At 44.9% G+C, this 27,385-nt stretch overlaps 1 protein-coding gene across 3 annotated transcripts in view; it reads right to left on the bottom strand.

The window, feature by feature from the left end:
* Nucleotides 1-19,356, bottom strand: part of LOC135373354 (uncharacterized) — a 95,356-nt gene extending 76,000 nt beyond the window's left edge. For all 3 annotated transcript variants that reach the window (XR_010416423.1, XR_010416424.1, XM_064606570.1), the window contains exons 1-9: nucleotides 19,225-19,356; nucleotides 18,418-18,556; nucleotides 14,544-14,677; nucleotides 14,067-14,211; nucleotides 13,638-13,771; nucleotides 11,689-11,848; nucleotides 6,826-6,956; nucleotides 5,304-5,433; nucleotides 1,780-1,913 (exon numbers count right to left, since the gene is read on the bottom strand). Coding sequence is in view for 1 of the 3 variants with exons in the window: in XM_064606570.1 (XP_064462640.1) it covers nucleotides 1,780-1,913; nucleotides 5,304-5,433; nucleotides 6,826-6,956; nucleotides 11,689-11,848; nucleotides 13,638-13,771; nucleotides 14,067-14,211; nucleotides 14,544-14,677; nucleotides 18,418-18,556; nucleotides 19,225-19,267 (1,150 nt within the window). In the remaining 2 variants the exon portion in view is untranslated. The remainder of the gene's footprint in view (nucleotides 1-1,779; nucleotides 1,914-5,303; nucleotides 5,434-6,825; nucleotides 6,957-11,688; nucleotides 11,849-13,637; nucleotides 13,772-14,066; nucleotides 14,212-14,543; nucleotides 14,678-18,417; nucleotides 18,557-19,224) is intronic.
* Between the last annotated feature and the right edge of the window lie 8,029 nt (nucleotides 19,357-27,385).

Below are 27,385 nucleotides of genomic sequence, written 5' to 3'. Positions count from 1 at the left end.
TTAGAGAAGCCTATATTGCACTTTACACCTGGATTACACAGGCAAGTAGGCATGTTTTCCAGGTAAGCTATTTCGGTTGTTTGATTTTTTTACGTTGTATTTTCTCCTAGGTTACGTCCAGGCGATGTCGTAAATGGGTGAGTCAATCATCTTCTGTGGTTGGTGTTAGTTTCTGCGGAAGAAACTGAAGTTTGGGAAGAACAGCAATCCAAAGGTGTGAAAAAGATAAAGAAGCGTGACCACAGATAATAGTGAAGGAGAGATGCAGTGGTCAGCGTTCATCCATATACGTTGTGCCCCGTGTGTTCGGCGTTTGTGCATCATGAGTCATGACAATGCACGCTCGGGATGGACAAGCATCACCCCGGAAATTGATGTAATTTTCGAATATCGATCGAACCAACAGATGGACCAACAGATTGTTCAAAGGTATTTCTTTGTGATATTTATCGTACAGCGTAGATTTCTGGGGCTGTTAACATAGCGAAGAAGGGGGAACCTCCCCGACGGGTAGGCCTAGATCGCTGCGCGCTATCCGTTTCATGTACCGCATGTGATGGCGCATCTACCTCTTAAATTTAAAAGGTACATTTAAAAAAAATGTACCTCTTGGCCAAGCGGTACTTAACCGTTACATATGCGTTACCTGGTTTAGGGTGTAAGACTCATTTCCACGGAATTTCGGCAAATTTATTTCGGTAATTGCCATAGCATTACGAGTGGTATTAACTGCTATACTGAGTAAACGTAACCACGGGGAACCAATTTACGCAAATAAAACATTACGTTGCCTCGGGAAATTTCGAAGATCAATTCAAGAAATTAAGTTTCAATCAGTTGAAATGAAGTAAAAATGTTACCAATTTACGGCAAAAGTCATTGGCAGAAAAAAAATCCCTTGACCGCATGTCCCTCCAGGGCCGACGTTTTTACTGTTAATTTCTGTCATGCTTGGTGGACCACACTGTATATATTTCTACACATTGTGTCTTCTCTAACGTGTCCAGGAGTTCTATTCAAGAAACGAGTGCTACTTTTCGGCTACTTGACTAAGAAACTACTAGAGAAGCAGTACCTGTCTCTTACTCACGTAGCAGAAAGGCACCATTTGCGTCTTTTATCGCTCGCTCTAAATATAATTTCTGGACACGTTAGAGCAAACACCCTGTATATAAGCACTATGGAAAATTTATATTAAGTCTACGTTACGGCGGAAGCTCCGCCATCTACTGTACAAGTGGAAAATGACAGCTGGTCATATTAAGTGGCCTCATGGGGCTTCCAAGAGTTAAGGGAAGCCCAAGGCCAGTAAGGTGCTGGTAAAGTACCGCAGTAAAGTACTGGCTTCGCACTGGGCTTTCGGTGGTGAGTCGCTGACACGGCGGGAGGACATCGCGTGTCACTTGACCTTTCGGCGCCACTCGCTCAAACGTCACATGCTTGCGTATGGCTGACGATCACCCAATAAGCCCGAAACAGCTGTGCAGTGCTGCTATGGCTACGTTCAGCATTTCTAAACTCTAATGTAGTTGGGACCTTTCGAACTCCGCCGTCGCTCGTACCCCTTTCCTTCGGCATATATAAGACAACTTCCTTGTTCGAAATTCGGTTGAAGCACTCGATTTTTTTTTTTGTTCGCGAAGTAATGTGTTGATGTGAACTGGCACCAGTCCTGTATTAGAGCGAACCCAAAAATGTGGACGTCTTTATCACGGATGTCACGAAGACGCTACGGAGGACAAATTACGCATCCAGCAGTCTTGCTACTGCGGTACTCACACTTCGAGGTCGATGGGTCACATGCAGCCAATATTCGCTTGCTCCACATTTCTTCGGAACTTGCGAGAATCCAAGCATCGCATCCTTTTTCTACGAGTCGAAGGGGAACACAGTCCTTGCCGTAAAGCAACATACTGGAAGAGATGGTCGAAACATGAATTAAATTATTTACTTGTGGTTGTAGCGCGATCAAGTCATAGACGGGGGGGGGGGGGGGGGCAATATATACACGATACGCACACAACGCAACTGCAACGTGTTTCACCAATGAACGTAAATGCAAAGATACGTAAATCCCCAGTGCATAAGTCACGCACTGCACATCGGTACGGTCAAAAGTATACAAAATATACCAACCAAATTCGTTATACGGGCGTGATTTAACATTAACATTTATCGCTGTTGGAAGAATGACAAGAGGCCTGGCAAGGGACCTCGCGATGAGCTCTGTTTTAGAGCCTTGATGTGTGTCGCGCGAGAGCCGCCTTGGTCCGTTGAATTCAATTCAAATTCACCTATCTCATCTACGTTGCATCACGTTACAAAAATAATTATGCCTCTTCCTAAAGACGAAGAACAGGCGCAACGCAGGTATTGTTCAAAGATTCAGGTAGTCCGGCAGAACTACCCACGCAAAACACCCGTCATGCAAAACATCATGCCAGACACCCCTCAGAAGCCTTCGTTGGGATAGCAGTACGTGGACTTGCATGCACATGCATGTCTTCGTTTCGCATTTGGGGGATGAAAATAGGCGATGGGACATTTTTTGACCAGGTTCAGAACTGATTAAAGGGTACTATGCTGCATAAAAGCGCATGTTTGAACGCTACGGCATAGTTTGTATGGAAATGCATGAATATAGTGCATTCTTTCAATAATCCGATATCGTTACCTGCCAGAGCACCAGCTTATCCAGGAACTTGCTCCGTTGCACCGTTGTCGTCGAATAATTTGTTTTCGTCTTTATCCCCTTAATATTCTTGTTACTGCAGTATATTTGTTGCTTCAATCGTACAGTCCCTACTGTCCACTTTGCGAAATTGGTTCGGCTTTAAAGTGGATCGAAGCACACACACTAACACATACGTGAGACGTGCCTGGATAACGAGGGTGTTTAAATTCTTGTTATATCCCAGAAATCTCGTAATATCTCGTTATATTCTCAGAACTATGACCGGGACAAAACGAAAGAAAAGAAACCTCTTCCACTGCGGCCACTTTACTTCGCCTCTTCATATATCGGCAGTGTTGTGCCCATTACTCGAAAAACGAAATCCCGATATCGTTACACGCACCTAAAAGTTGCGCTACCGTTACCTGTAAAAAGTAACGCGATACTTCATGTGTACTTTTGAGGAAAGAAACAAACAATATCGTTGATGGCGTACTTCAAACGTCTTAAAATAATACATAATAAAATAAAACAATATCTCAAAATAATAAATAATAAAAAATAATATCTCAAAATAATAAATCGACTTCCAATGGGTGTTACACGTAGGTCGCCTGAAGGCTAAAATTTGGAAAACCGTTACTACGGTTTTTAGTTCTTCGGTCTAGGTCTAGGTCTAGGTCTACTTCGTTACTTACAGATTTACTAAAGCCTACTCGATATCCTGCATATATTTTCCTCTTCCTCTAAAGCAAATAAAGCACGAAGCAAGTCTACCGATAAAAGGTTCAACAGCTTTGTCACAAAAAGAACTCAGATTGCCCGGAACGAGAAGCTAGTAAACATATCATATTGTGCATTTTCAAATTGGACGTTGACTTCCTTGACGCACAGATAAAGCTTTCCCACCAAGGCGCATAGTAGACATCTAAACATCACGTCTACTGTTTTGGTTGGATGGTTGGTAGCAGGCCATGGACCCTCCATTGCAGCGTACAAGAAATGGCAACGGTCAAGCACCTAAGCGTACGTGGTGCAATGTCATGTGGAATGTCATGACTGTCTGACTGTCATGTGAATGTCAGCGAGGACGGTTCCAGAATGCAGTAGGAGTGACGTCAGTTTGAAGAAAACTCCCACAATACACCCAATCTCCAAGAAGCTTAATCCCAAATAGGGAACACGTGGATGTCTCTTTGAAAGATAACGGCCTCTGTGCCCTCCTTTCGGCTATTTGCCCGGTCTTCGCAGAATGAGTTGTGATATCGGGCAGCTTGTTCAAAGGCAGGTACAGTGGAGGCTTAATGATAGGTCGAACATGAGAGAAATGATCGCTTGATGATTGCCGCTTGCGTTGATCCCGTCGTGTGAATGTGTGTATGAGTGAGCACAAATGTAAGAGTGAAAGGAGGATGAGTGAGAGAGTGAGGCTGGTTTGTCCCTGCCGATGACGCTCCCCGAAAGTCGCTGGGGGGCGTGTTAGCTTAGCTCAATTGGTAGAGCCCTGGACCGGTAATTCAGAAGATGTGGGTTCGAGTCCTACAGCTGGCTAACCTTTTCAGCGACTTTCATCTTTCATCGATAGGTCGAAGTCGAGTTGTCGCGAACCCCACCTCGGAAAGTAGCGGCAGCGCTCAAAGATCGCGCCACCGCAAATTTGTAACGGTTTTTCTTTAGTTACCAGTTTAAAAAAGTAGCGCGATCTCTACTCCGCTACCGAAAAAAGTAACAGATACGGTACCGCCGCTACTAGTAACGGCGCTACGTACAACACTGTTTATCGGTACCAAGACGGGTGGTGTTCACCCTTCAGCGGGTACAGCTTGGGAAAGAATTGTGGGAACACAGCGGTGTCGCGTTCGTTCATTCGAGCAACACCGTATATAGTAGCAAACAGGAACAGACACATGCTGGCTGCCGTGCCGGGGAATTTGCGTCCTGGGCAGACTTCTGAGGGAAGGGAAGTATGTCGGCATACGTCTGACAGCGTCCGAAGAGAACCCAGCAAACACCCCAATGACCTTATTCTCGTCAAACTGTGCGACCTCGATTACTTTGCCTTTGCCAGTCATTTGTTGTTACGTGAAGAAGGCGCGACCGTCAAGGAGTGATGACCAATGGCAGACGAGACACACAGTAATCGATGCAGATTACTTTGTCGACAATAAGGCCTCAGGCAACACCATCAGCACCGGTATTCAAACCCGGTCTCGGCGTGACCTAGACAGCACGTTAACCACACGGCCACGCGAGCTGCCCTCTTTCCAACCAGCACAACATCTTGGCCCAAATATTCGACCAACATTGATTCACCCTTGATTCAACTTTGAGCCAACATTGCCAATATTGGTCCAATATTTTGACTCTCCAATGTTGTGCTGCTTGGGTTGTGGGGCTAAAATGCAAAGGAAACCGTGCGCAACCCGCATCCTGTTATTGCAACCCTCTCTCGCTCTCCCACCGTTCCCATGCAGTTTTGCCCTGTGCCATTTCACAGTCGCTTTGTGCGCTGCTACGCGAATCAAGCGATTAGCACTAGAGCTCTGCACATAACAGCTTGCCTTCGAAAGCGCCCTCGGTATGCTAATGGTGCTTCGGAGCCCTTATTTCACTGGGAGGTAACACTTACCAACATCTGGTCGTATCGGGAACCAAATCTGTGGGTTTTCCGGTAGTGAGACCATGTTCTTGTCTGTACCTCGCATCGCACTCAGCGTCGGCCTCAGAAAATCTCTCAACCATATCTTCTCTTTTGCACTCTGGTGCAATAGAGCGAAATATTATATCGAGATGCATTCGTATACGCTTCGAAATAAAAGGCAGTGCTTTGCATTTGCGTAAAAAATAGTATTTTTGCCCATTGAGTCGCTACGCACACTCGATACTGCGCTGGGAACGAAATGCTTTTGATTGAGTAAGGTTCGTTTTCCCCTATATACTTCGCAAAAGAAGCAAGTTCACTGCATCGCCCTCTACTACATTTCGAACAAACACGGGATGAGCGGTAAGTGGATTAGCTGCAAATCATCATATTCGCGGTGGAAGCGGTATGCCTACCTATATACGTTAAACATCTTCATTACGCTTTTCGCGTTGCCTGTTCGTGGTTCCATGCCAAATTTTGTGATCCAAGTATGACGTATAAAAAGCCAGGAATCGTGCGAATATACCGTAAGCATACGTAGTGCGGGCATGCCGACACTTTGGCTCTAAGTGACCTTAACAGGAAGTGAATAAAATGGCGAGCGACACCTGTGTTTCTCAACGAGGCGCATGACAGCCTTCTGTAGTTGCGTCTGGCGCGGTTCATGTAAAGCTCCAGTCAAACTTAATAGTAACACAGGAGAAAATTCGGTCCCAGTTCCCAGCGCGATAACAGTCACCCTTGGGACACTGGGCGAATGTTGAGTGATCAAAATTCTTGCGTTAAACTAACGAATAATTCTGTTCAATTAAGATTTCCTCATTACCCCAAGGGTAGCTGTAATCGCGATCGGGAACGAGACCACATTTTTTCCAGTGCTATCATTAAGTGTCATACCTCATGCTGTCAAGATTGGGTTAAAAAATGTTGCCAATAAAATCTACTTCGAGGCATCAGAATGGCAGTTACTATGTTGTTTTTGATGGTTGGCAAATTCGTAAAACGAAACGAATTTGGAGCTAATAGGCAATTTTAGCAGACCATTGGTAAGGTTATAGTGTATATCGGAACCCAACGCAGTCGCGTGTGACTCAGAATCTTATCAACTGGTTGGTCCTCATGATGGACACCTCATGATGTAATATTTCCTTTCCTTGACTGGCGGATGCCGTCACGACGGAAATCACTGGTCGCAATAGGGCAACAACGTGGGAGAGAGCACACTCGACTAATCCGCCTTCTGTACTTTGGCTTGACATGATTCCTTTCTGTCTCACGTTGGTTGGCACTTTTCGTCCCTTTTCCTACTCTTTTGCTTACCAGTCACGTTTATATCATGTTAGTTGCTTCGTGAAAATGAAACTTAGGCTGCTCTGAGTCGCGTGTGCTCTGGTTGCGCCCCGTCTCAAACGTTTTACGTCGCGCAGAGGAAAAAAAAAATACTGTGGTCTCTTCGCTAGGTCCTGTCTGGTTGTTACAGTACGTCGTTTTCCATAATATCGCTTACCTGTACAGTTCCACTTGGATGCTCCACATTCGGTCCGTATATTCTCGAGAAAAATCTCAAGAAAATCTGGATCACTGCATCCGTGTTCTTTTAGATATCCCAGAACGCAATCCCTGCTGTATTCCATTACACTGGAAAAGGTAGCATGTAAATATTACATAAATCAGAGATTATTCTTAACATACTGAGGGCTAATAAATTGTCACGTCGCGGTTGATTGCATCTCATAGAGTAGACAGCAATGTGCGCGCTTCGCAGGAGAGAAAAACAGTTTCTATCTCTCTTTGTCTCTCGTTCTCTTTTTTCTTTTTTTTTTCTTTTTGCATTGAAGCCGCTGGCTACATCAAACGTAAATCGTCATACTTCAGCGGGACCAGGCAACATCACTTACGACGCACAGGGAAACCTTGACGTCTGGGCACGCCGAGCGCTCCTTCATGTTTAGAACACATCTTTGTAACAGGGAGCCCTACCAACTACATGGAAGGAGGCGTTGTTTGTTGTTCCTGAAATCAGGCAAAACCCCAAATGCCCTGTCCCCAAATGCCCTGCCCAGTGAGCCCGACAAGCTGTGTGGTTAAAATTACGGAGATAATTGTTTTGCGTCATCTCGACTGGTGGCTCGAAAAGCAAGGTGAATTCCCTCACGAAATGGCAGGCTTTCGTCGCCACCGCATTTCCACGGATGCAGTGCTCGACGTCCTCTCAACAGTCCGGACGACCAAGACTTGTCATAGAACCGCCTGGAGCAAGAAGTCATCGCTCGGACGGGGAACCCGGAACAACTGGTGTCGAGAGGCCCGAAACGGACTTCAGACTGTGCAACCTCTCAACAAGCAGCTCGACAGCGTCCATCAACACTGTGCCGTCACAGATTGTGCCCCAAGGACAACGTCCAATTGTGGTGAGCCGGCAGCCTGTGCACAGATCTCTTGTGTTAGATTAAATTGTGTGCCCATTATTTACTGGTGTTGGCCTCGTTTCTTCCACAAACTACCCCAAAGGTACCCCTATCTCATGCGCTGTCGTTCCTACCGGGAGTGGTCATCACAATGTGATGTTCCCAGGAAGCGAGGTTCCTAGAATCACTAAATGGGCTCCCCAGATGTGCCCATCGAGCAGGCCAGTCGTATATTACTACTAGCATCTTCTTTGGGTGTGTATGAGCACCCCAGGAGTGACAGCGGCCGTTTAAATGAATGGACAGCACGACATTCTTTGAACGCCCCCACCCAGAGCCAAGTCAACTGTTGACGAACCAACGTCTAGCACGAAGATATAGTGCGGAGAAAGCTCTCTTTTTAGCAATTTCCCTGTTTTCCCGACGTTTCCCAAAGCAGGGAACAGCCGTGGCCTGCAGAGGTTAGCTGGGCACGTAAACTGAAGCGACAGATGGGAAGAGGGAAGGCGATCACGACTTCACACGAAACGGCCGATTCCAGGAAGCCGTTTCATTACTTTGCCGGCTTTTCCCTAAGCGAGGGATGCGAGTGGGAATGGCGACTGGAGAGTCCATAAAGGGGGAGCAGCTCCATAACCAGGGAGAAGGAGAAGTCAGGGCGGACGACCAAGACTCGTCACAGAACCGCCTGAAGCAAGAAGTAATCGCTCGGACGGGGAACCCGGAACAACTGGTGTCGCAAGGCCCGAAACGGACTTCAGACTGTGCAACCTCTCAAGAAGCAGCTCGACAGCGTCCATCAACACTGTGCCGTCACAGATTGTGCCCCAAGGACAACGTCCAATTGTGGTGAGCCGGCAGCCTGTGTACAGATTTCTTGTGTTAGATTAAATTGTGTGCCCATTATTTACTGGTGTTGGCCTCGTTTCTTCCACAAACTACCCCAAAGGTACCCCTATCTCGTGTGCTGTCGTTCCTACCGGGAGCGGTCATCACACTGACATAATTTTTCCTATAAGCTAAATGTACTGCGAGAGCTGTGTTAAAGGAAATACCTCAAGGTTAGCATCCTAGCAGACGTTTCGTGCAAGCGGGCCAGGACCTTCAGCAAAAAATATTCTGAGAACGAACTGCATTGACACTCAGTGACTTTTTCGAGTTATTAGTTGGATTCTGTTTATGTATTTCTTGCATGAAGCTTTTGAAGCTCTTTGGCTGCTGTCAGTTTTGTCCTCATCCACGTGGTTCACACATAGGGGGCAGAAATTAAGGGTCAGATGGAAGATACACTTTGCTTTTCATTATCCTTCTCTACTGAACTGGTGCACAGCACTCGTGCTGTCTCATCTGCGGAATGACATCATCACCCTTGCTGTCTACAAGTCAGGTAGAGAAGGATTCCAAAGCATGCCTTGTGGCTGCTCCTTAAGCAGTGTTCACACCGACCAACAGGCCAACTTAGAGGCGGTGCCATCTACGTATACTAGGCAGCTCCGCAGACAAACAATCTCGCATCATCTTATTTCACCAAGAGAACAACATTCTCTTAAGGAATGCCAACAAGGATGCTTCTGTGGCTTTGACCTAACAACTATTGTTTTTCACAGACACCTGCACAATTGGTAACCAATGCAATCTAATTATAGTGAAAAAATGGCTAGGAAGCAAGCGAGCTGGTGAAGATGATGCATAATGTAAAACCCCGAGACTAGGGAACACGAAAGGACAGACTTCGTGTTCCCTAGTCTGGGGTTTTACATTATGCTAATAATAGTATTATGGCACTATAACACAAATAAAATTGTGGTGCGTGCCACCACCATTGGAAGTGAGGGCAAGTCATGTGACAATGCTCCTCTCGCTGATTTGCCAATGCACAACCAATTTCTGAAGGTTTCGTTCGGTGACAGATTCCCTCCAATTTGAGTCGGTCATGAATGTGCAGTTGGTGCAGAAAGTTGGCCTGTGTGAATGCTGTCTTATCGTTTGTTACCTTTGTTTGTGTGACAGACAAATGAACATGCGATAGATACATCAAGTGAGCTGAGTAAGATAGCTTTGGACACTTCTCTGTACAAAAAATGTGTAAACTGAAACCAACTGATAACTTGAAAAAATCACCCGTTGCCAACATAGTCTAGTTTTTAAATATTTTTCACTGAAGGTTCAGAGTTCCAATACGTAAAACAGACGTTCCAAAAGTGTCCCAAGTAAAATTTAAATGTTTAAAGAAATGAGCCATTGCCTGCACAGTCCATGGCACCGCACTCTCAAGTTTACGAAGATCTAATCTGCACTAATGCAACCCAGCCTAAGACATACAGAATTAATTTGCCAGTTTCGATTGGTTTTCAATGGTCTTCACTTTTGCACTAAAATACAGATAGCATGTTTGTGTTCCTGCCTCCAGTGTACGTCTAAGCCTTGGCATTACACACTCTACAGCAATACATAGCGTGACACAGCGTATTGACAGTTCAGTACAGTGGATCAATTCTACGCACCTTGTTTACTCACAGCATATGAATTATTAGTGGAGTCTCCTAATATCACAAGTGTTTTGACGCAAGAGACTCATTTGATGTGCTTCGAATGTGGTTCGAGGAACATACTAAATCAGACAGGGAAAGGACGACATTGACATTAACAGTGCGACAGGACATACTGTTCCTTGTGTGACAGTTTCCGAACGTTCAAATTAACAGTTGTTGCCCTCTTGCTTTATATGGCGTAACACATTCTCCGAATGTCTGTCTGGTTTTAACTATAACTTCGTAACGTTCCGTCTCATCTACAGTCCAAGGGGTAGTCAAATTTGACCCACCCTTGCTTGTAATCCAAACACGTAGTAAAGAACTTCAAAATTACGTGCGTGTTCCAACCTAACCTTGTTCTTCAGCACATTTCACCACCCTCCGCCCTGCCCTGTGGGCGATGCGTACAAATTTACAAATAGCCGCCGTCGGCGTCTGTACAGCAAACGCATCGGGTTTTCCGGGTTTTCTGCCGCCGCTGCCGCCGCTCTTCTGTATCGGCCAGGGTTTCGAAATACGCGGACGGTGCCCACAAGATGATTATCTCTTGGAAATATCGCAGGCCCCGTCATGAGGCATTCCCCTTATACTTCCTTAGAGGTAGATTGGATTTTCTATCCTTCTACATTTGGACATCAAGATTGTGTTCTGCGATGCTTTTAAGTTGAGTTAAGTTGGATTTTCTTCGGTTTTTTCATGTCTGTGCTGCAACTGTATTGTCATCTAGCAGATGAGTTGCCTACGGAGGTAGTGCTGCAAATCAGCGCAAACTGCGTCTGTTGCAACTAGTTCGATGTCTATTGTACCCCGTTTAAGCGTTTTTTCGGGTTATGAAGTCCAGAGTGGACTGAATGAATGATCGTGTCCGTAAACAGCAGTTTTACACTGGAAGAAGCCTAGTGAACTTATTCTGCATCTCCGTGAATGTAACAATTGTAAACCCCTTCTCTCTGAAACTAGTGTTTTGTACAAAGAAAATACCACTTGGCAGGCAATCCTCGGGGAAACTACAGCGACGACCATACCTCTAATTGCGTAAGCAATCCCTCTGTTCTTCATCTTCCCCGCTTCGAAAGTTTATGAATCTATAGGGTTTTGTCATGTATTGAACTTTACTGTGTATGAGAACTTTTTTTGTGTCAGTGTGTTTCTGTCTCGTCCCTGTCTCGGGTGTGGTACCTCTCATTATTCTGCCTCCGGAAGTGCAAGGACCGAAAGCTCAGTCACAGTAAAGCTTCCCATTGTCTCCGGTGTTTCTCAGTTACTCGTCCATTCAAACACGTAGTATAGTGCAACGCACTGGAAATACCTGAGGAATATTTCCTGTAGCCAGGGGTAGAACTGGATGAACACAGTTTTCATCCACATTCATTACCATGCTGTCGCAGCGCGACTTGAACGGCCGCTTGCACGCGGAAAAGCGCTTACCAGCAATGTTCTTTGTGCATCTCTTCCCGGCTCAGATCTCTAGGTTGTGGGTCTGCACGACGTTTCGGGCCTGTTGGTTCGTGTGCTTCTTTATATCTTTGCTCGCAAATGAGCCTGGCGTCTGATAAGGTTTTATCATTGCACTGTGGTGGAGGGACGCCTGAAAACGAAAGATGTGGTATAAGCAGAGCGCCCCAACAAACATGCGTCAAGGATTTAGAAGAGATTGTACTCCATAGGATTGTACTCTGTCCCAAATGTCAGTGGCCCTCTCCGTCTTCCTTTAACTCTCCTCATCGGATATTCGAAATTTATTTGAGAATCCCTCAAAAACGTTTAGTAGTAGCTTTCGCCAATCTCAGACCAATAGGAGAATATTTCTTGTCAGAAGAAAACGCTGCGTTCAACGTCCGTCTCGCACCTCCCCCTCCAATATTGTCCTGTTTTCGTCCTTTTAATCTCAACCAGGTGTACATTAGTCCTCAATCTTTCTACTTCAGATGTAGAGCATATTGGTACGCGACCTGTATATACAGGGTGTCTTTTTTTTATGCGATACAGATTTTTCATTAAAAAACTATAAGGGCTATAGACATGCTGTTTTCACTTCTATCATCTTTGGGCCAGCGGACGTTCTTGGCCAAATGTTGCTCGACCGTCAAATGACTAATTACCTAAACATCGTTAATTAACTTTCTAATTATAAGAGATTCGAAGTTATCCCAATGAGAACATATGTTCCTTTCGGTTGCCTGATATCGAGGCAGTTTTCAGAACAAAAATTCGTTAGGTGGATCGTCCGCAAAAAAATCGTGAAGGAACACCATATTTTTCTTTATTTTGTTCATGGCGCACCTTCGGAGACCCGTCTTTCCTTCACCCCCAATGCGAGAGGGGGAAAGAGCACACTGCCGCCTCTTGCGTCCTGGAAAAAGATTAACAGAAAATGCAGCCCAAGATAAGGGCAGTTCCCACAGCGTCGCCCTATACATGTGTTTTTGTTTTGTTTCCGCAAGTTAAAACTCTTCTTCGACACACGGGGCGGCACTGTGGCGGCATGTTCGACGCATGAGGCTCCTTCACCATCTCACATTCGGAGTGAAGGAAAGACGCGTCTCGGAAGATGCGCAATAAAGAAAATTAAGAAAAATGGTGTTCCTTCACGATTTTTTGCGGACGATCTACCGGACGGATTTTTGTTCCGAAAACGGCTACGATATCAGGTCACCGAAAGGAACAGGTGTTCTCATTGGGGCAACTTTGTAGTTTTTATAATTAAAAATTTAATTAACGATTTTAGGTAATTAGTGATTTGACGGTTGAGCAACATATGGCTAAGAACGTCCGCCGCCCCAGAGATGATAGAAGTGAAAACAGCATGTCTATAGCCCTTATAGTTTTTTGATGAAAAATCTGTATCGCCTAAAAAAAGACACCCTGTATTGTCCGCTGGCGGGACAACGCAACCTAAAAGTGCAAATACCGAAGACGGCAATACAAACAACATAGACAGGCAGCGAATCGAACTTCTTCCATCCGACGACCTTAGAGTAACCCTGGGACGATTGTTTTCTGGGGTGCTGTGGGGTTCTGGGCAGTTCCGGGCTCCGAGGCCGAGTGAAGTGAGCTGTTGAACTAATGTGTTGCTCGTCGTTAATTCAAGAACGACACATCAGTGCGCCCAAACCCCCCCCCCCCCCAAATGTCAGTGACACCTCCTTTTTCACCTGTGTACCCCCAACAGGATTGTCCTAGCAATTTCTGCTTTAGACACATGTGAGTAATGATATGTTAAGCTCTAATGACGTAACTATAATACTAACCCCCCCCCCATTTTTTTCAACACCCCTCCGTGCTTGGTATTCCGGATAAACCACTGCTCGCAATTGAGCCACCGGCGGCCGGTAAAATCACAAAGTTTTCGGAACCATCCCTTCTGTAATACTCACACTTCGGTTTGGACGATGGACAGGTTGTTTTCATTCTAGTCTCTATCGCCGTACCAGAATGTAGAACAGTGTCGGGGTGGCACCCTTTTTCTTCTAGGAGTTTCGGAACGCAATACTTGTTGTATTTTAACATACTGGAAAAGATAGCATTTACACAGCCCTTAAATGACAGAGACCTTCTGATGGGCAACGTAGCCTGACATAGCCTTCGATCGGGTGTATTTAAGGTGACCTACGACAGATGAAGCAACAAACAAGATTATCGGAGTTTCCGTCTAGGGATGCTACATTTACATTAGAGTGGTTTTCTGTTCGCTTATTGTGACCTTCCATTAGCGTGGCCTTCACTTCCTGCGATGGGTAATACTTTTTGTTTCCTTTTGATGGCACCGCTCTAAGACCATGGCCTGAACATGAAACAGCGCTTACCAGCAGAGTAGTTCCACATCCCCACTTGGTTCAAGTGGGTCACTAGGCTTTCGAGTATCGACGCCGTGTTCCTGGTTATATGTTTTGTAGCAATCAGTGTTCGCGTCGGATATTGTTGGGGCGTCGCACTTTGCTTCAAGAAGGCCTGAAAACGAACAATATGATATGCGAACACACAGGATACAAAGCAGACCTCGGCCTAGATCTACAGTGGAAAGGTGTAATTGCTAATATTGTCATCATTCATCAAAGCCGTATCGATTTTCTTAATCGAATCTCAGAGCCTAATGTTTATTCCTCGTCTGAAGTTCGGTTGAACCAGTCGATCTTGTTTTTTTTTTTTTTTCATGAAGTAGACTGACACCAGTCATGTACTACACTGATTCTAAAATGTGGATATATTCATCACCGACGTCACGGAGACTCTATGAAGGACAGATTATGCGTCTAGCAGTCTTGTAGCACGGTTGTACTCACAGTTCCAGTTTGATGGTTCACATGCAGCCTCTATTAGCTTGCCCCACATCTTTTTTAAACGCGCAATATTCCGCTGATCGCATCCTTTTTCTGAGAGCCGTAAGGGAATGCAAGCCATGCCGTAAATCAGCATACTGGAAGAGATGTATACAAACGAATTGTATTGTTTACCGTTATTTACTGTTGGGATGGAGCGCCACGAAGCCGTATACGTTGTGAGTAAGAAGTACTCAATACTTCGAATGAATGTAAACGCAAAGACACGTAAATCCCCAGTGAATAAGTCATCAGTGATGGCCACTAACTACTTCTACAGTAGTTTAACTATAACTGCTAACTACTTTGTGATTGAATAGTTTAGCTAGTAGTTCAACTACTTTTCAGGGGAGTAGTTAAAACTACTTTTTTAACTACTGCAATGTAGTTTAACTGCATCTATAACTACTTAACGATGTCCACCAACACCAATCCCTTGTAGTGTTCTTGGACACCTAAATATGAATCACAAGCAATAATAAACTTTGGCTCAAGCCATTGCTACGATCGTCAAATACAAAGCTTGCGGCGGGATTCTTTCTGTACCTACGTGATAAACTAAGTTGCCGAATTATTTCGCAGCAAATGAGGCTTCACTAGACAAGCATTAAAAGTGAAGATTTAGTACATATGCACGACACAATTGCTCTGCACCTCCGTTCTCATCAAACAAGTAGCTCAAGGTAAAAGTCGGAAGCACAATCGTGCCGTAAAGCTTACGGCACAATCGGAAGTAGTTGGCGCCTTCAGTAGCCTAACTACTGTAGTTAACTACTTAAAATAGTAGTTTAACTAGTAGTTGCCACTAGATTTCTGCAAGTAGTTGATAACTACTTTTTAACTACAATCAGGTAGTTTAACTAGTAGTTTAACTACATGTAGTTTACTACAGTGCGCATCGATACGATCAAAATTAGACGAGATTTACTAAAGGAAATTAATTCTGCCGACACGAGTTAACGTTGATAATTATCACTGTTGAAAGAATGACAAGAAGTCTGGGTGGGCGTCGCGCTGTGCTGCTTTTTGCGGCAGATGTCCAAAAGAACGCACATAAAACACCAATGATTCTAGAAAAGGATTGCTTCAGCACCTGATTATGCGTCGCGCGAGAGCTGCTTGATCGGTTAAATTCAATCCGGTCACGGCGGGCTCCGGAGGTGTTGCTAACACCCTGTACTCGAACAAGCTCGAAACGGCCGTCCACAACTGGTTTTCTGGACGCTTGACGTGTAACCCTATGTCCTCACGTGCAGCCACGGTCATTCTGTTCATTTCTCTGTTTGTTAACTGTACTTGCTAGCTTTGCACTGCGGCTAATACCTTGGGACGTTGATGTCACCCCGAGAGTCACTGTTGGTATCGAGCCTAAAGTGTGCCACATCCCAACGCTGTGTCGATAAGAGCCAGCAAATACGAAAGAGGAACTGACTGTGATGATCCATGCTTACATAATGCAAGAAATTTACAAGTCATTGCTCATAAGTTTGCACCAACAGTTGCCGATTCTCAAAGTAGCAATGTTTCCTAAAAGGTTTTCAGCTTCCTTTCGCACATTCGCTGCACACCGTATTTTGGAGACGAAGAACTGCAAAAAGGTATCTTCTCAAACTAGATAAGTAAATGTAAAACCCAGCAGCGGTTGCCAATGCTAGTAACAGACGGTTAGGTGGTCTGTGCAAAAGAAAAACAGTGCGAAATTGTGTGTTGAGAATGACAACCCAGGAAGCACACCAATATTAGCCGAATATCGGGCCAACGCGGGCTGCGTAGTTTGCCATATAGTTCCCATATGGGTTGCCAATATTGGTCCCGCGTAAAAAGTGTAACTGGAGGCTCTCGCCATTGGGCCAATATGGGCTGCCCATATTGGCAAATCCATTCTGCCCGTATTGTGCCAATTCTGCCGTGATAATATCGATATGAGCTGGCGTAATAATAATGTTTTTCTTTTTTTCTGTATAATATCCAGAAGTAAAAGTGACGTTACTTAATTCGTCGTTCTTTTATTTGTTTCGTGCTGATCTTCTAACTGAACCACGTTGCATCGCGTTAGAAAATAATGCCTCGTCGTAAGAACGAAGAATAGGCACAGTGCCAGTCTCGCTCAATGAGCCAGGTAATCGAGCAGAAGCAGGGTCATGGAGAACATGCTTCGTCATCATGCAGAACATCCCTCAGAAGCCTGCGTTCTGACCGCAATATCGTGACTAGACTGTGGGCTTCCATGCACATGCATGTTTGTCGTTTATATATGCTTTCCTACGTTTACAATGAAAAGCAGTCTTTGTCCAGGTTTCGAACTGATTAGAAGGATGCTATATGCTACATAAGAACGAATATTTTGAACGCATAGTTTGTATCAAAAAACACGAATACTGATTGTTTTTTTTTTTTTTTTTCATAATTCGGTAGAGACAGATGTCAGAGAACCAGCTTATCCAGAGTCTTGCTCTGGTGTCCCATTGTCGTGGAATGTTTTGCTTCCCGACTTCTTTGGCTAAATCGGGTTGGAATCTAGTATTTTCGACGCTTCAGAAATGTTGTTGTTTCAGTTGCATTGTCTCCACTGCCCACTTTGCCTTCCCAGTGCCGTGTTCAGTAAACTTTTTTCCCCCACCCTATAGGTGTATTTTGTCCCACTGCTTCAAATAGCTTCTTTAGCACGAGTCGCATGTAATGAAGAAGTAGCACGACAGTGGGGAAGCACAACAGATGCTTGTTTATACCCATACTATGGCACGTGTGATTTTGCAGCACGTTCGCTGACAGAATGCTAAAAATGCAGATCGCTATTTCCAAGAGCAAGGAAAAACATCGCGTACTCTGAGCGCTTTCACTACAAGTTCTGGAGATTTTTAGTTTGCAGTTTGATGTACATTTGAGGGTTTTCAGTGCACACTCATCCGTGCTCTAGTGATAACTATTGCTTTGTACTCGTTGAAATGTGCGATGTTACAGACTGCAATGCCTCAGATATTCTCCCCACAATGTTAATAAATTCGATGGACGTGCCGTTCCTGCTTTGGTCGACACTGGTGCTTCTCTCTGCTGTATCCGTTGGAGGAGCTATACAAATTGGCAACTCCTTTCACCAGCCGCTAATGAATATTTTCATCGGGGAACCCGTTTTGCCAATCGCAGTGCACACCACCAGGCTTAATACTGAAGTCGTCTACTACCCGGCTAAGTTCCTACTTCTTTCTATGCTTGTCATTACGACGTATTTCTCACTTCAGACTGTCTGTGCAATGACAACGTATTCGTCGACTGTACCCACAGCGAGGTGCGTTCATCTGCTATGCCGAACTACAGCGATCTTGCACGACCTGGTGATTTATTTTAGCTCTCTCAAAGGCACTTTGAAAGAGCTCGCCGTTATGGGCCTCAGAGAGATGGACAACATCACAAATAAGGCACCGGGGAATATGCGTCCTAGGCAGACTTCTAAGGAAACGGAATTCTAAGGGAACTGTGCCGACGTATGTCCGACAGCGTCTGAGGAAAACCGTGCAAACAGCTCAGCCAGCACAGCAGGCACCAGGAATGAAACCCTGGTGCCTACATGTCCCGACGTGACATGGACAGCACGTCTACCACTCAGCCCCGTGAACTTGTCGTCTCTTGCGCCACCTCTTGTGGGTCTGAAATACAAACGCAATCGTCCGGTTATTGCGATCGTCCTTCGCTGTCCTGTCGCGCCCAAGAAGTCCTGTGCTATTTCACAGTCGTTTTGCGCGCTGCTACGCGATTAGCCGTACTGCTCTGCACATAACTGTGGCGCAGTGTATCACAATGCTGCTTCGGAGCCCCTGTCTAAATATGGAACAATACTTGCCAGCATCTTGTGATGTGAAACAAATCTGAGGGTTTTCTAGTACCGAGACCGTGTTCCTGTCTATATCTTGAATCGCACTCAGCCTTGGCTTCAGATAACGACTCCAGCATATCTTTTGCGCACTCTGCTGCAGTGAAATCTGGAAATATTATATCGGGATACATCGGGATACAGAAATAGAAAGCAGTGCTTGGCATTTCCGTACAATAATTAGTTTTAGGAGTCTGCTAATGCCCTCCTAGGGAGTGCCCTTCAGCATATGCTATATTGCAATTGATTTCATCTAGAGAAAGTAATACATTTTTTTTTAAATATGGTCACATTTAGCTGGGACACCCTATATATAATTATTTATATAAATATAGAAGCTGACAACGAAGGTGTAGGAAGTAAGGAAAAGTTATTTATTTAAAGCTGGAAAGTGAAGGGGCTACATTAACGTTGCGGCGGAAGCCTCGGCTGGATATATACTAAGGATCTACATTGGGACATACTAAGGATCTACACGGATCGATAGCACCAGGATCCATTTGGTACGTGGTACATAGTACAACATACACTCTGTACTAGTGCACGCGGTACTTGTTAAGAATTGACACAACGTGGGGTTTCTGCATAAAGGTGCCAATTGGTCATTGAATGTAGGCTGCATCATGAGGCGGCAAGCGCGTTACTCTCATCTCACAAGGACACGCGGACTCTTATCCATGTAAGAGGAACGCTTCATAATCGCCCGAAGTAGGCGAAGATGCAAAACATGTACAGTCAAAAAGCTCCCGGCTATTGAAAGGTTTTTACTGGACTCACCTGAGAAACAGAGTGATACAAGAGCAAGGATAACTAGCTTCATTTTAGAATAACTTGCTTTGTCCAGCACCGACCCAGCATGTGTAGTGTACTGTTCAATCAGCACATGCAATGTTCCATACCCGCACGTGCCTATACGTACAGTCATACGTGCCGACAATCATAACAGTAATGATAATGATGATTGGGCTTTATATAGCTGATAACCAACAGAGCAACTGAGACTACAGTGTGCCAACACTATCATAAGCCATAGTGTGGTTCATAGCGGGTTACTTATAATGCACCATAATCATCATATCTGCCATGGAATTTTGCAGAGGCAAAGTTCCCTTCCAACAGTATCCTGACCTCGCAAATAGCTATGCGATACCCGGTTTTGTGAAGTACGCATGTCCTTCCATACTTCCTCGTTTTACTTGCAGTGCATATTTGCCTCAAAACCACGTCTCCGCATCTCAGCTGTGCTCTGCGGCTGCCGAGTTCGCAGTTTTTCAGAACTGCAACAGGGCAAACACACGCTCAAAGTCGTGTGGGCATACGACAGGCCTGACAGATGAGATATGATTTTACTAAGAGGTTTTCCGAAGGGGACCAGAGAAACACATCTGGCTCCACTCCTAATTACGTGTGACCTCATCGCCCATTACCTACAGTGGCGATGGAGCAAGGGCCAGCGCAGTGAACTCGTTGTGGGCTATTCCTATGACAGTGACCTTCTAGTTGCAAACACTGGAGAACATGCGTAGCAGAATCCGTCCCACACAAATTTTAATTTGAGACACTTGACATTAATTGATTAATTAACATTGATTACTGGCAGACACCTGTGTATCTGGTTGACTCCACGTCGCTTTTCTGATTGACGTTTTCTTTATTGCTTCATTTTATCCGGATGCCGACAGTGCTCTTTCTTAATTTTGTTGCCGTTCTGTAGACTTTCTACAAAAATGTGCATACCGGGTATAGACAAGAAATAGAGTTCATATTGAGTCCTTTTGGACGGCAATCTACCACTTCATTTTGCCTCTGTATGACTGTTTGGTGCAGGTTGTCCATGGAGGTTCCTTTAATGGAAAAGTTGTACACCGTTTCTCCTTTGCGATTCTACATGTAACAGTCCCGTAATCTGTAATCCGATTACTGACCACGCGGCTCACTCCGGGCAGAAACCCATACTCCAAGGAGAAGTTCCAGAATCGTGATACGCGATCTACACGAGCCACTCACAGCGCTAACGAATGGCCAGCGCGGCAAAAATGTGCGGTAAATTGCGCATGCGCAGACCGATCTTTCTTAACCTCCCCTCCGTTTTTGTTCGTGCTCCCCCCCCCCCCTCCTCCAGCTTCGCATATTCTTTTCGGCTGTTGGTAGACCTGCGGTTAGGAGTACATGTCCCACATGAGTCGACAGCACAGTTGACACTTGAGCCTTCTGTTCTTTTTTTTTTCTTTTGTCTTTTTCAAATAATAACCATGTTCAAGCATTTTGTCCGGCTTTCAAAGCGTATTGTTCTTTGAGACCGCCTCTTCTGAGATGCTCCATCATATCCATCTGTGTACAATCCGCAGTAAGTGTCTTATTGAGATTTAAATCATTGAGAGATAGTGTTCTTCCGAAACGCTTCTATTCGGTGTTCCTGATGTCAGCAGCACAGTCGACACGGAGTGCTTCTCAGACGATATGCTTCTTCAAACCCATTGTCCGCGCACTATGTCGCTTCATTTTCAGGAGGTCGGCTGCTCTGTGTTGTTCTGTTACGTGAGTTCACAGTACAATGTAGTATGCTAAGGGTGGCTGCTAGTAGTAGTGTATCAGCTCAACTAGCCGGCAAGTCACATCTTCGTCTGGACGCCATTAATTAGCAATTAGAGCCAATTGGGACCCCCCACATTAATCAGGACCCACCAGGGAGTCATTACACTAATTGGGGACCATCTAAGACACGTCCAGACCACTGTATGAGTTGCCGGCTACTTGAGCTGATAAAAAATAAAAAAATAGGTAGAAAATAAAATAAAAAGATAGAGATAGAGTGGAGAGAAGGAGTTTAGTTGAAGATCAACGACGTCATCTTGAAGAAAGCGGCCCGGAACGGCCGCTGACCGTCGCTGGGCGACGGAGCACAGAGGCAGGTTGCAAAGCATCGCAGCACCAGTTCCGCACATCCTGTGACGTCAGCTGTGACGTCATCATGGCATGTCTGGGCAAGTTAGGACAGCTCTGGACATGCAAGGAGAAAAACACTCGTAATACAGAGGCTGGGAAAGCAAGAGTATGCAAACCATCATTAGCTAACAAGAAAAAACAATTAGTTACACAACAAATGAGCCCACCAGAACAGGAGCGCAGAACCATGCGACTGCTCCATCCGAGAGGCAGGCAGAAACTGACTCGTAATGCTTTTTTGTCCTGTATAAAGCCCCGCAGCTGCACCCCCTAGCGGTTACTTTCTCAACTAATCTCACAACAAAATTATTAAGAATCACGCCAGCGCTACTCCCGGTCCCAAGTCAGAAGATGATAGAAAATGGCGGGAATGCCCGGACAACAGCAACCAGCACTGGCACGAAAATCGCAAACAAAGCGGGAACAAAGTTGACGAAAGCATTAGTTATGCAACAAATCCCCTCACCACAGCAGGAGCGCAGACCGATGCGACTGCTCTCGTCGACAGCCAGGGATCAAGTGACGACGGAGCGAACGACCGCACGTCTTCTCCCAACGAGAGCCAGAGGTGGACTGACGTAAGCGCCACTCTACGGGTGCTACGCATGCGCGCGCTCGTAGCGCCCTCTGCGCGCTCCTACCGCCACCTGCGAGAGGCTAAGAGAGAAGAGCATTCCTGCGCCCCCTGCTGGCCGTTCTCATTGGTCGTGAGACTAAGTGAGAAGAGCATTCCTGCGCCCCCTGCTGGCAGTTCTCATTGGTCCAGACATCATCCTATTGTCTCAGGGCTACACTGTTTTTTTCCACTAATGCTCCTTTGGTCAATCTGCAGTGAAGCCACGGTATGACGTCATCATGCACCTGCATGGCTCAAGGACGCGTGCGCTCTAGACAGGGGACCTATTATTTATTGAATCACTATCCCAAGATTATTTCCTTTATTCTTCTATAACGATTGCATAGGAAACTATTGCAGAAGAGCACCATGCATGAAAACTGATCGTAGGAATTCCAAAGTCTTACTAAATGAGACTTGCAAAAGAACAAAACATCCTAACATGTAACTCCATCAATGGCTAATAAGAGGACTAGGCACTCAACAAATCAACGCGCGCAGAACTCGGGGCAGCACTATCGTCAAGACGACAATGTTCCTTGTCAAAAAAGAAAAAAATACTAAGCGTCAACAAAGGAATGCATGCATATCGGGGCATATCAGGACAAATTCGTACGACTGCTGGGCAACAGAGGAAAACAAACACTTGAACAGAGTGAAAAAGGCACTCACCATCATTTTTCCCGTTCACAGCATTCCCTCATTGTAAATCCGCTCGTCACAAAATCCACCTGCGTCGTCGAACACCATTCACCAGTGACGAACCACACATCCGCACCCCATCAGAGGCAGACAGAACCCCACCTAAGCTACGCTCTTCCACTGACGGCCAACGCCAGGAGCAGAATTTGCGTGTCGATACCCGTCAGTGTCCAAGAGAGAAGTGAATCCTTGCGCCCCCTGCAGGCCGTTCTCATTGGTCGTAACGGCATTCTATTGTCTCAGGCCTACCCTGTTTTTTTCCACTAATGCTCCTCTAGACAAGGTCAACCTGCAGTGAAGCCACGGTATGACGTCATCATGCAGGTGCGTGGCTCAAGGACGCGTACGCTCTAGACAGGGCACCTGTTATTTATTGAATCACTATCCCTAGATTATTTCCTTTATTCTACTATAATGATTGCGTAGGGAACTATTGCAGAAGAGCACCATATATGAGAGGAGATTGTAGCATTTCATTCCCAAAGTCTTACTGTACAGGAAAAAAAATGGTTCAGCAAGACATGTTCATCCCACCCAAGAGCCAGGTAGATAATTGAATAATGATGCTTTGTTCCTCCTGAATAAAGTCACACACCTGTCCCCCTCGCGGTTACTCTCTGAACTAAATGAATCGCAAAAGTATTAAGAATGGCACTATTCCCATTCAAGGCAGCACTATCGTCAAGAATGCTCCTCTTCAAAAAGGAAAAATCTACATCTAGAAGGAAAGCATGTCAGAACAAGCCCAGGCATGATCAGCACATGTTTGTCAGACAAGGGGGGAAAAAGCGAAAAGAAACAAAGAAGGAAACCAGCATCAAACTATTTCTAAGCACACGCACTCCTCTTATTCAAAAACAGTGCTCATCATAAATCTGCCCAGGACAATACACACCATTCTGCCACACTTTTTTCCAGTAACGGTCAATGCATTGCTACAGACTGTGTGACGTCATCACATCCTGTCTGAAGAAGAAGACACCGGCAAAGACTCCTATTATTTATTGAATCGCAAGATTATTTCCTTTGTCCTACTCTTAATGACATTGATTCTCTCATTAAAATTCAACAAAAAAGCACCCCGCATATTAACGATTTTCACCCCAAAGGCTCATCATGGTCATTAGAATTACAGTAAACTACCACTGCTCTTTTAAAATAATAAGTGAGACCACTCAACATCACCTCCAGGCTTATGTAATACATGACCCTTTCTATGCTCATACATTCGTTGTCTGAGGCTACACCTGCGAGCAAAAAAGGCGCGGAAGCCGGGTGGGCAAAGTTCCATTCGCGCATTGCGAGCATAAAGGCGGGAAAAGCCTGGGAGCAAAGCTCTATTCGCGCATTCCAAAGCACAAGACAGAACGCCTTTACGGGAACACGATAGCATTCCTATACTATATTAATGATTATTGCATTGCAGTTTAGAAAAACTACAACTAAACTATAATTTTAGGACCCCATTAAAATTCTACTTTCTATGGAAACTATAATTGCCCTGTTACTTGGATCGCTACTAATGAAGCGCTCCAATTTTTTCTCTCTTCCCATTTCAGCCTTGTCATGCAGGGAAGCAGACTCATATCCAAAATAATTAATTTACACTGAGGGTGCCGTGCTTCAGGAATTCCTATCCTGCGCTCAGATGCAAGCATTTCTTCACGGATACCTTTAACAGCTGACTTCCTCAACATATCGAACACCCAACAAAATCAAACAAACAACCTCACTTCCACTGGTAGAACACTATTTAGCTTTTACACAGGAGGCTTTCTTCTACATAAAAAGTAGAGAAAATAAGAAAATAGCAGCAAAAAATTGCGTGCACTTTTGCTTGTCTTAAAAAACCTGAAGCATATGCCAATAAACCAAGAAAAAGACACTCATGTCTGGTATCTGATAGTGCCACATACACAGACGCATTGCCCTTGCGTAAAGAAAGCACAGGACAGGGATACACAAATATCCTTAGGTGAGCAGGGAAAAGGCTTAAGACCTCAGGTCACCACACATCGCCACGCGGCTAACACAAATAATAAGATACTAGCGGCGGGAAGAACTGCAACACTGCTAAACAAGTCCAGACATGCCACGATGACGTCACAAATCAGGGGGAAAAAAAGCACACGCATGCACGCACAGAGGACAACGCATTAAACACACGGAGCGCTCAGGAATAATCGTAGCGTTACCGCACATTGCTACGAAACTCAACGTCTAACACAAGACGGCAGCAACAAGATATTAAAGGATAAAAATTGCAACACTACTGAACAAGTCCAGACATGCGACATCGCATACAAAACACTGCTCATCGGGGAAAAGGCCTAAGCCCGCGGCGGATCATCATAGAGCATACACAACTTCATTTTTCTATTTCGCGTAAATTAAACGCGGTCTGCTTGGAAAACGACGTACAAATTTTCTTAAGGAGCAGAGAAATATATCTACTCCGTGCTCAGATACCAGCATTTCTGCTCAAAAATCTGCAAAATTAAGCACTGCTTACTTCGTCAAGATATCGAACAAAATCAAACAAACAAACAACCCCACTTCCACTGGTACAACACTATTCAGCTTTTACGCAGGAGGCTTTGTTCTACATAAAAAGTAGAGAAAATAAGAAAAGAGCAGCGAAAAATTACACGCATTTGCGCTCCAATAGCTGTAACTGCAAGAAACCGTAGCGCACGCCAATAAACTGAGAAAAAGACACTCATGTCTAGTATCTGATAGTGCCACATACACAGCCGCATTACCCTTGCGTAAAGAAAGCACAGGACAGGGATACACAAATTTCCTTAGGTGAGCAGGGAAAAGGCTTAAGACCTCAGGTCACCTCACATCGCCACGCGGCTAGCACAACATGACACCAACAACATACTAGCGGCGGGAAGAACTGCAACACTGCTAAACAAGTCCAGACATGCCACGATGACGTCACAAATCAGGGGAAAAAAAGCACACGCACACACGCACAGAGTACAACGCATTAAACACACGGTGCGCTCAGGAATAATCGTAGCGTTACCGCACGTCGCTACGAAGCTCAACGTCTAACACAAGACGACACCAACAAGATATTAAAGGGTAAAAATTGCAACACTACTGAACAAGTCCAGACATGCGACATCGCATACAAAACACTGCTCATCGGGGAAAAGGGCTGAGCCTGCGGCGGATCATCATAGAGCATACACAACTTCAATTTTCTATTTCGCGTAAACTAAACGCGGTCTGCTTGGAAAACGACGTACAAATTTTCTTAAGGAGCAGAGAAATATATCTACTCCGTGCTCAGATACCAGCATTTCTGCTCAAAAACCTGCAAAATTAAGCACTGCTTACTTCGTCAAGATATCGAACAAAATCAAACAAACAACCCCACTTCCACTGATAGAACACTATTCAGCTTTTACGCAGGAGGCTTTCTTCTACATAAAAGTAGAGAAAATAAGAAAAGAGCAGCGAAAAATTACACGCACTTTTGCTCGCATAGCTATAAGAGAGAAAAATAAAATAAAATAACGACGCACACGCTAATAAACTGTGACAAAGACACCCATTTCTGCTATCAGATAATTATTGCATAATGCTAAATACTCATTTGGATTGGCCCTGCGTGAAGGAAGCACAGGACAGGGATACACAATCTATCTTAAGCGAGCACGGAAAGTCACTTCTACTCGAACAGCTTAATACCATAAAGTCTGAATTTTTGCAAAGAAAATAAAGCTTGAACAACGCTACGAAGGTGACAGACACATACTAACAAACAAACAAACACTTCTTCGAGTCTGTATTATCTTTTAAAAAATAACGAAAGCACACACAAAAAATCAAATCGGCTAGGTAGCCTACCAGACGTTGCGCCTTAAAGTTGACTGCACGCAATGCGCGGAAGCATGCTGTGAAGCCAACTTGCGGTTTTGCTGGATGCACATGAAGTCTGATTCCATTTGGAAATCGCGCTAAGGACGTGCCAAACGTGGAATTTTCGCAAAATTAATCCCAATACCTGGAATTCTGTTCATTTTAGCGGGAATGCTGGCGCTTGTGCTCCATTATTCGAAATTTTCGAATATTCGAATTTCTCGATTATTAAATTTTCGAATACGAATAGGGGTCGAATATCAACAATATTCGAAATTTCGAATATTCGCACACCTCTAGTGAATACTGACACTCAACGATATATAACAAAAAACAAACAAATTCCATTCTCATGAACTCTCCTCTGCCGAGCGGCTTTCTCCTGCTCTACCTGAATGCTGACTTTTTCCCCCCTCACCTACATTCTGAGTAAAAGCAGTGACAGAAGAAAAGAACCGCGAAAAATTACACGCATTTGTGTCACAGGACAGGGATACACAAATTTCCTTAAGTGAGCAGGGAAAAGGCTTAAGTCGTACCGCTCAGGAATAATCGGAGAATCACCGCTTATCGCTACGCGGCTAGCACTTGAACAGCGCTACGAACGTGACAGATACATACTAACAAACAAACAAACAACAGCAGGACCGGCGTCGGGCACTCATAAAATACCCTGCCCAAAACAAAGACTTCGCCAGGTTCGCGAGGCAATTCCATCAAAAACGCTCGTCCTATCCTACAGATAGCAATGCAAACGCGACTGCCCTTATTTTTTAAACCACTATTTCACGCAATAGT

Source organism: Ornithodoros turicata, unplaced genomic scaffold (assembly GCF_037126465.1).
Source record: "Ornithodoros turicata isolate Travis unplaced genomic scaffold, ASM3712646v1 Chromosome233, whole genome shotgun sequence".
Lineage (NCBI taxonomy): Eukaryota > Metazoa > Arthropoda > Arachnida > Ixodida > Argasidae > Ornithodoros > Ornithodoros turicata.
The sequence above is the reverse complement of the archived record's forward strand: the minus strand, read 5'-3'. Positions and strand labels throughout refer to the sequence as shown.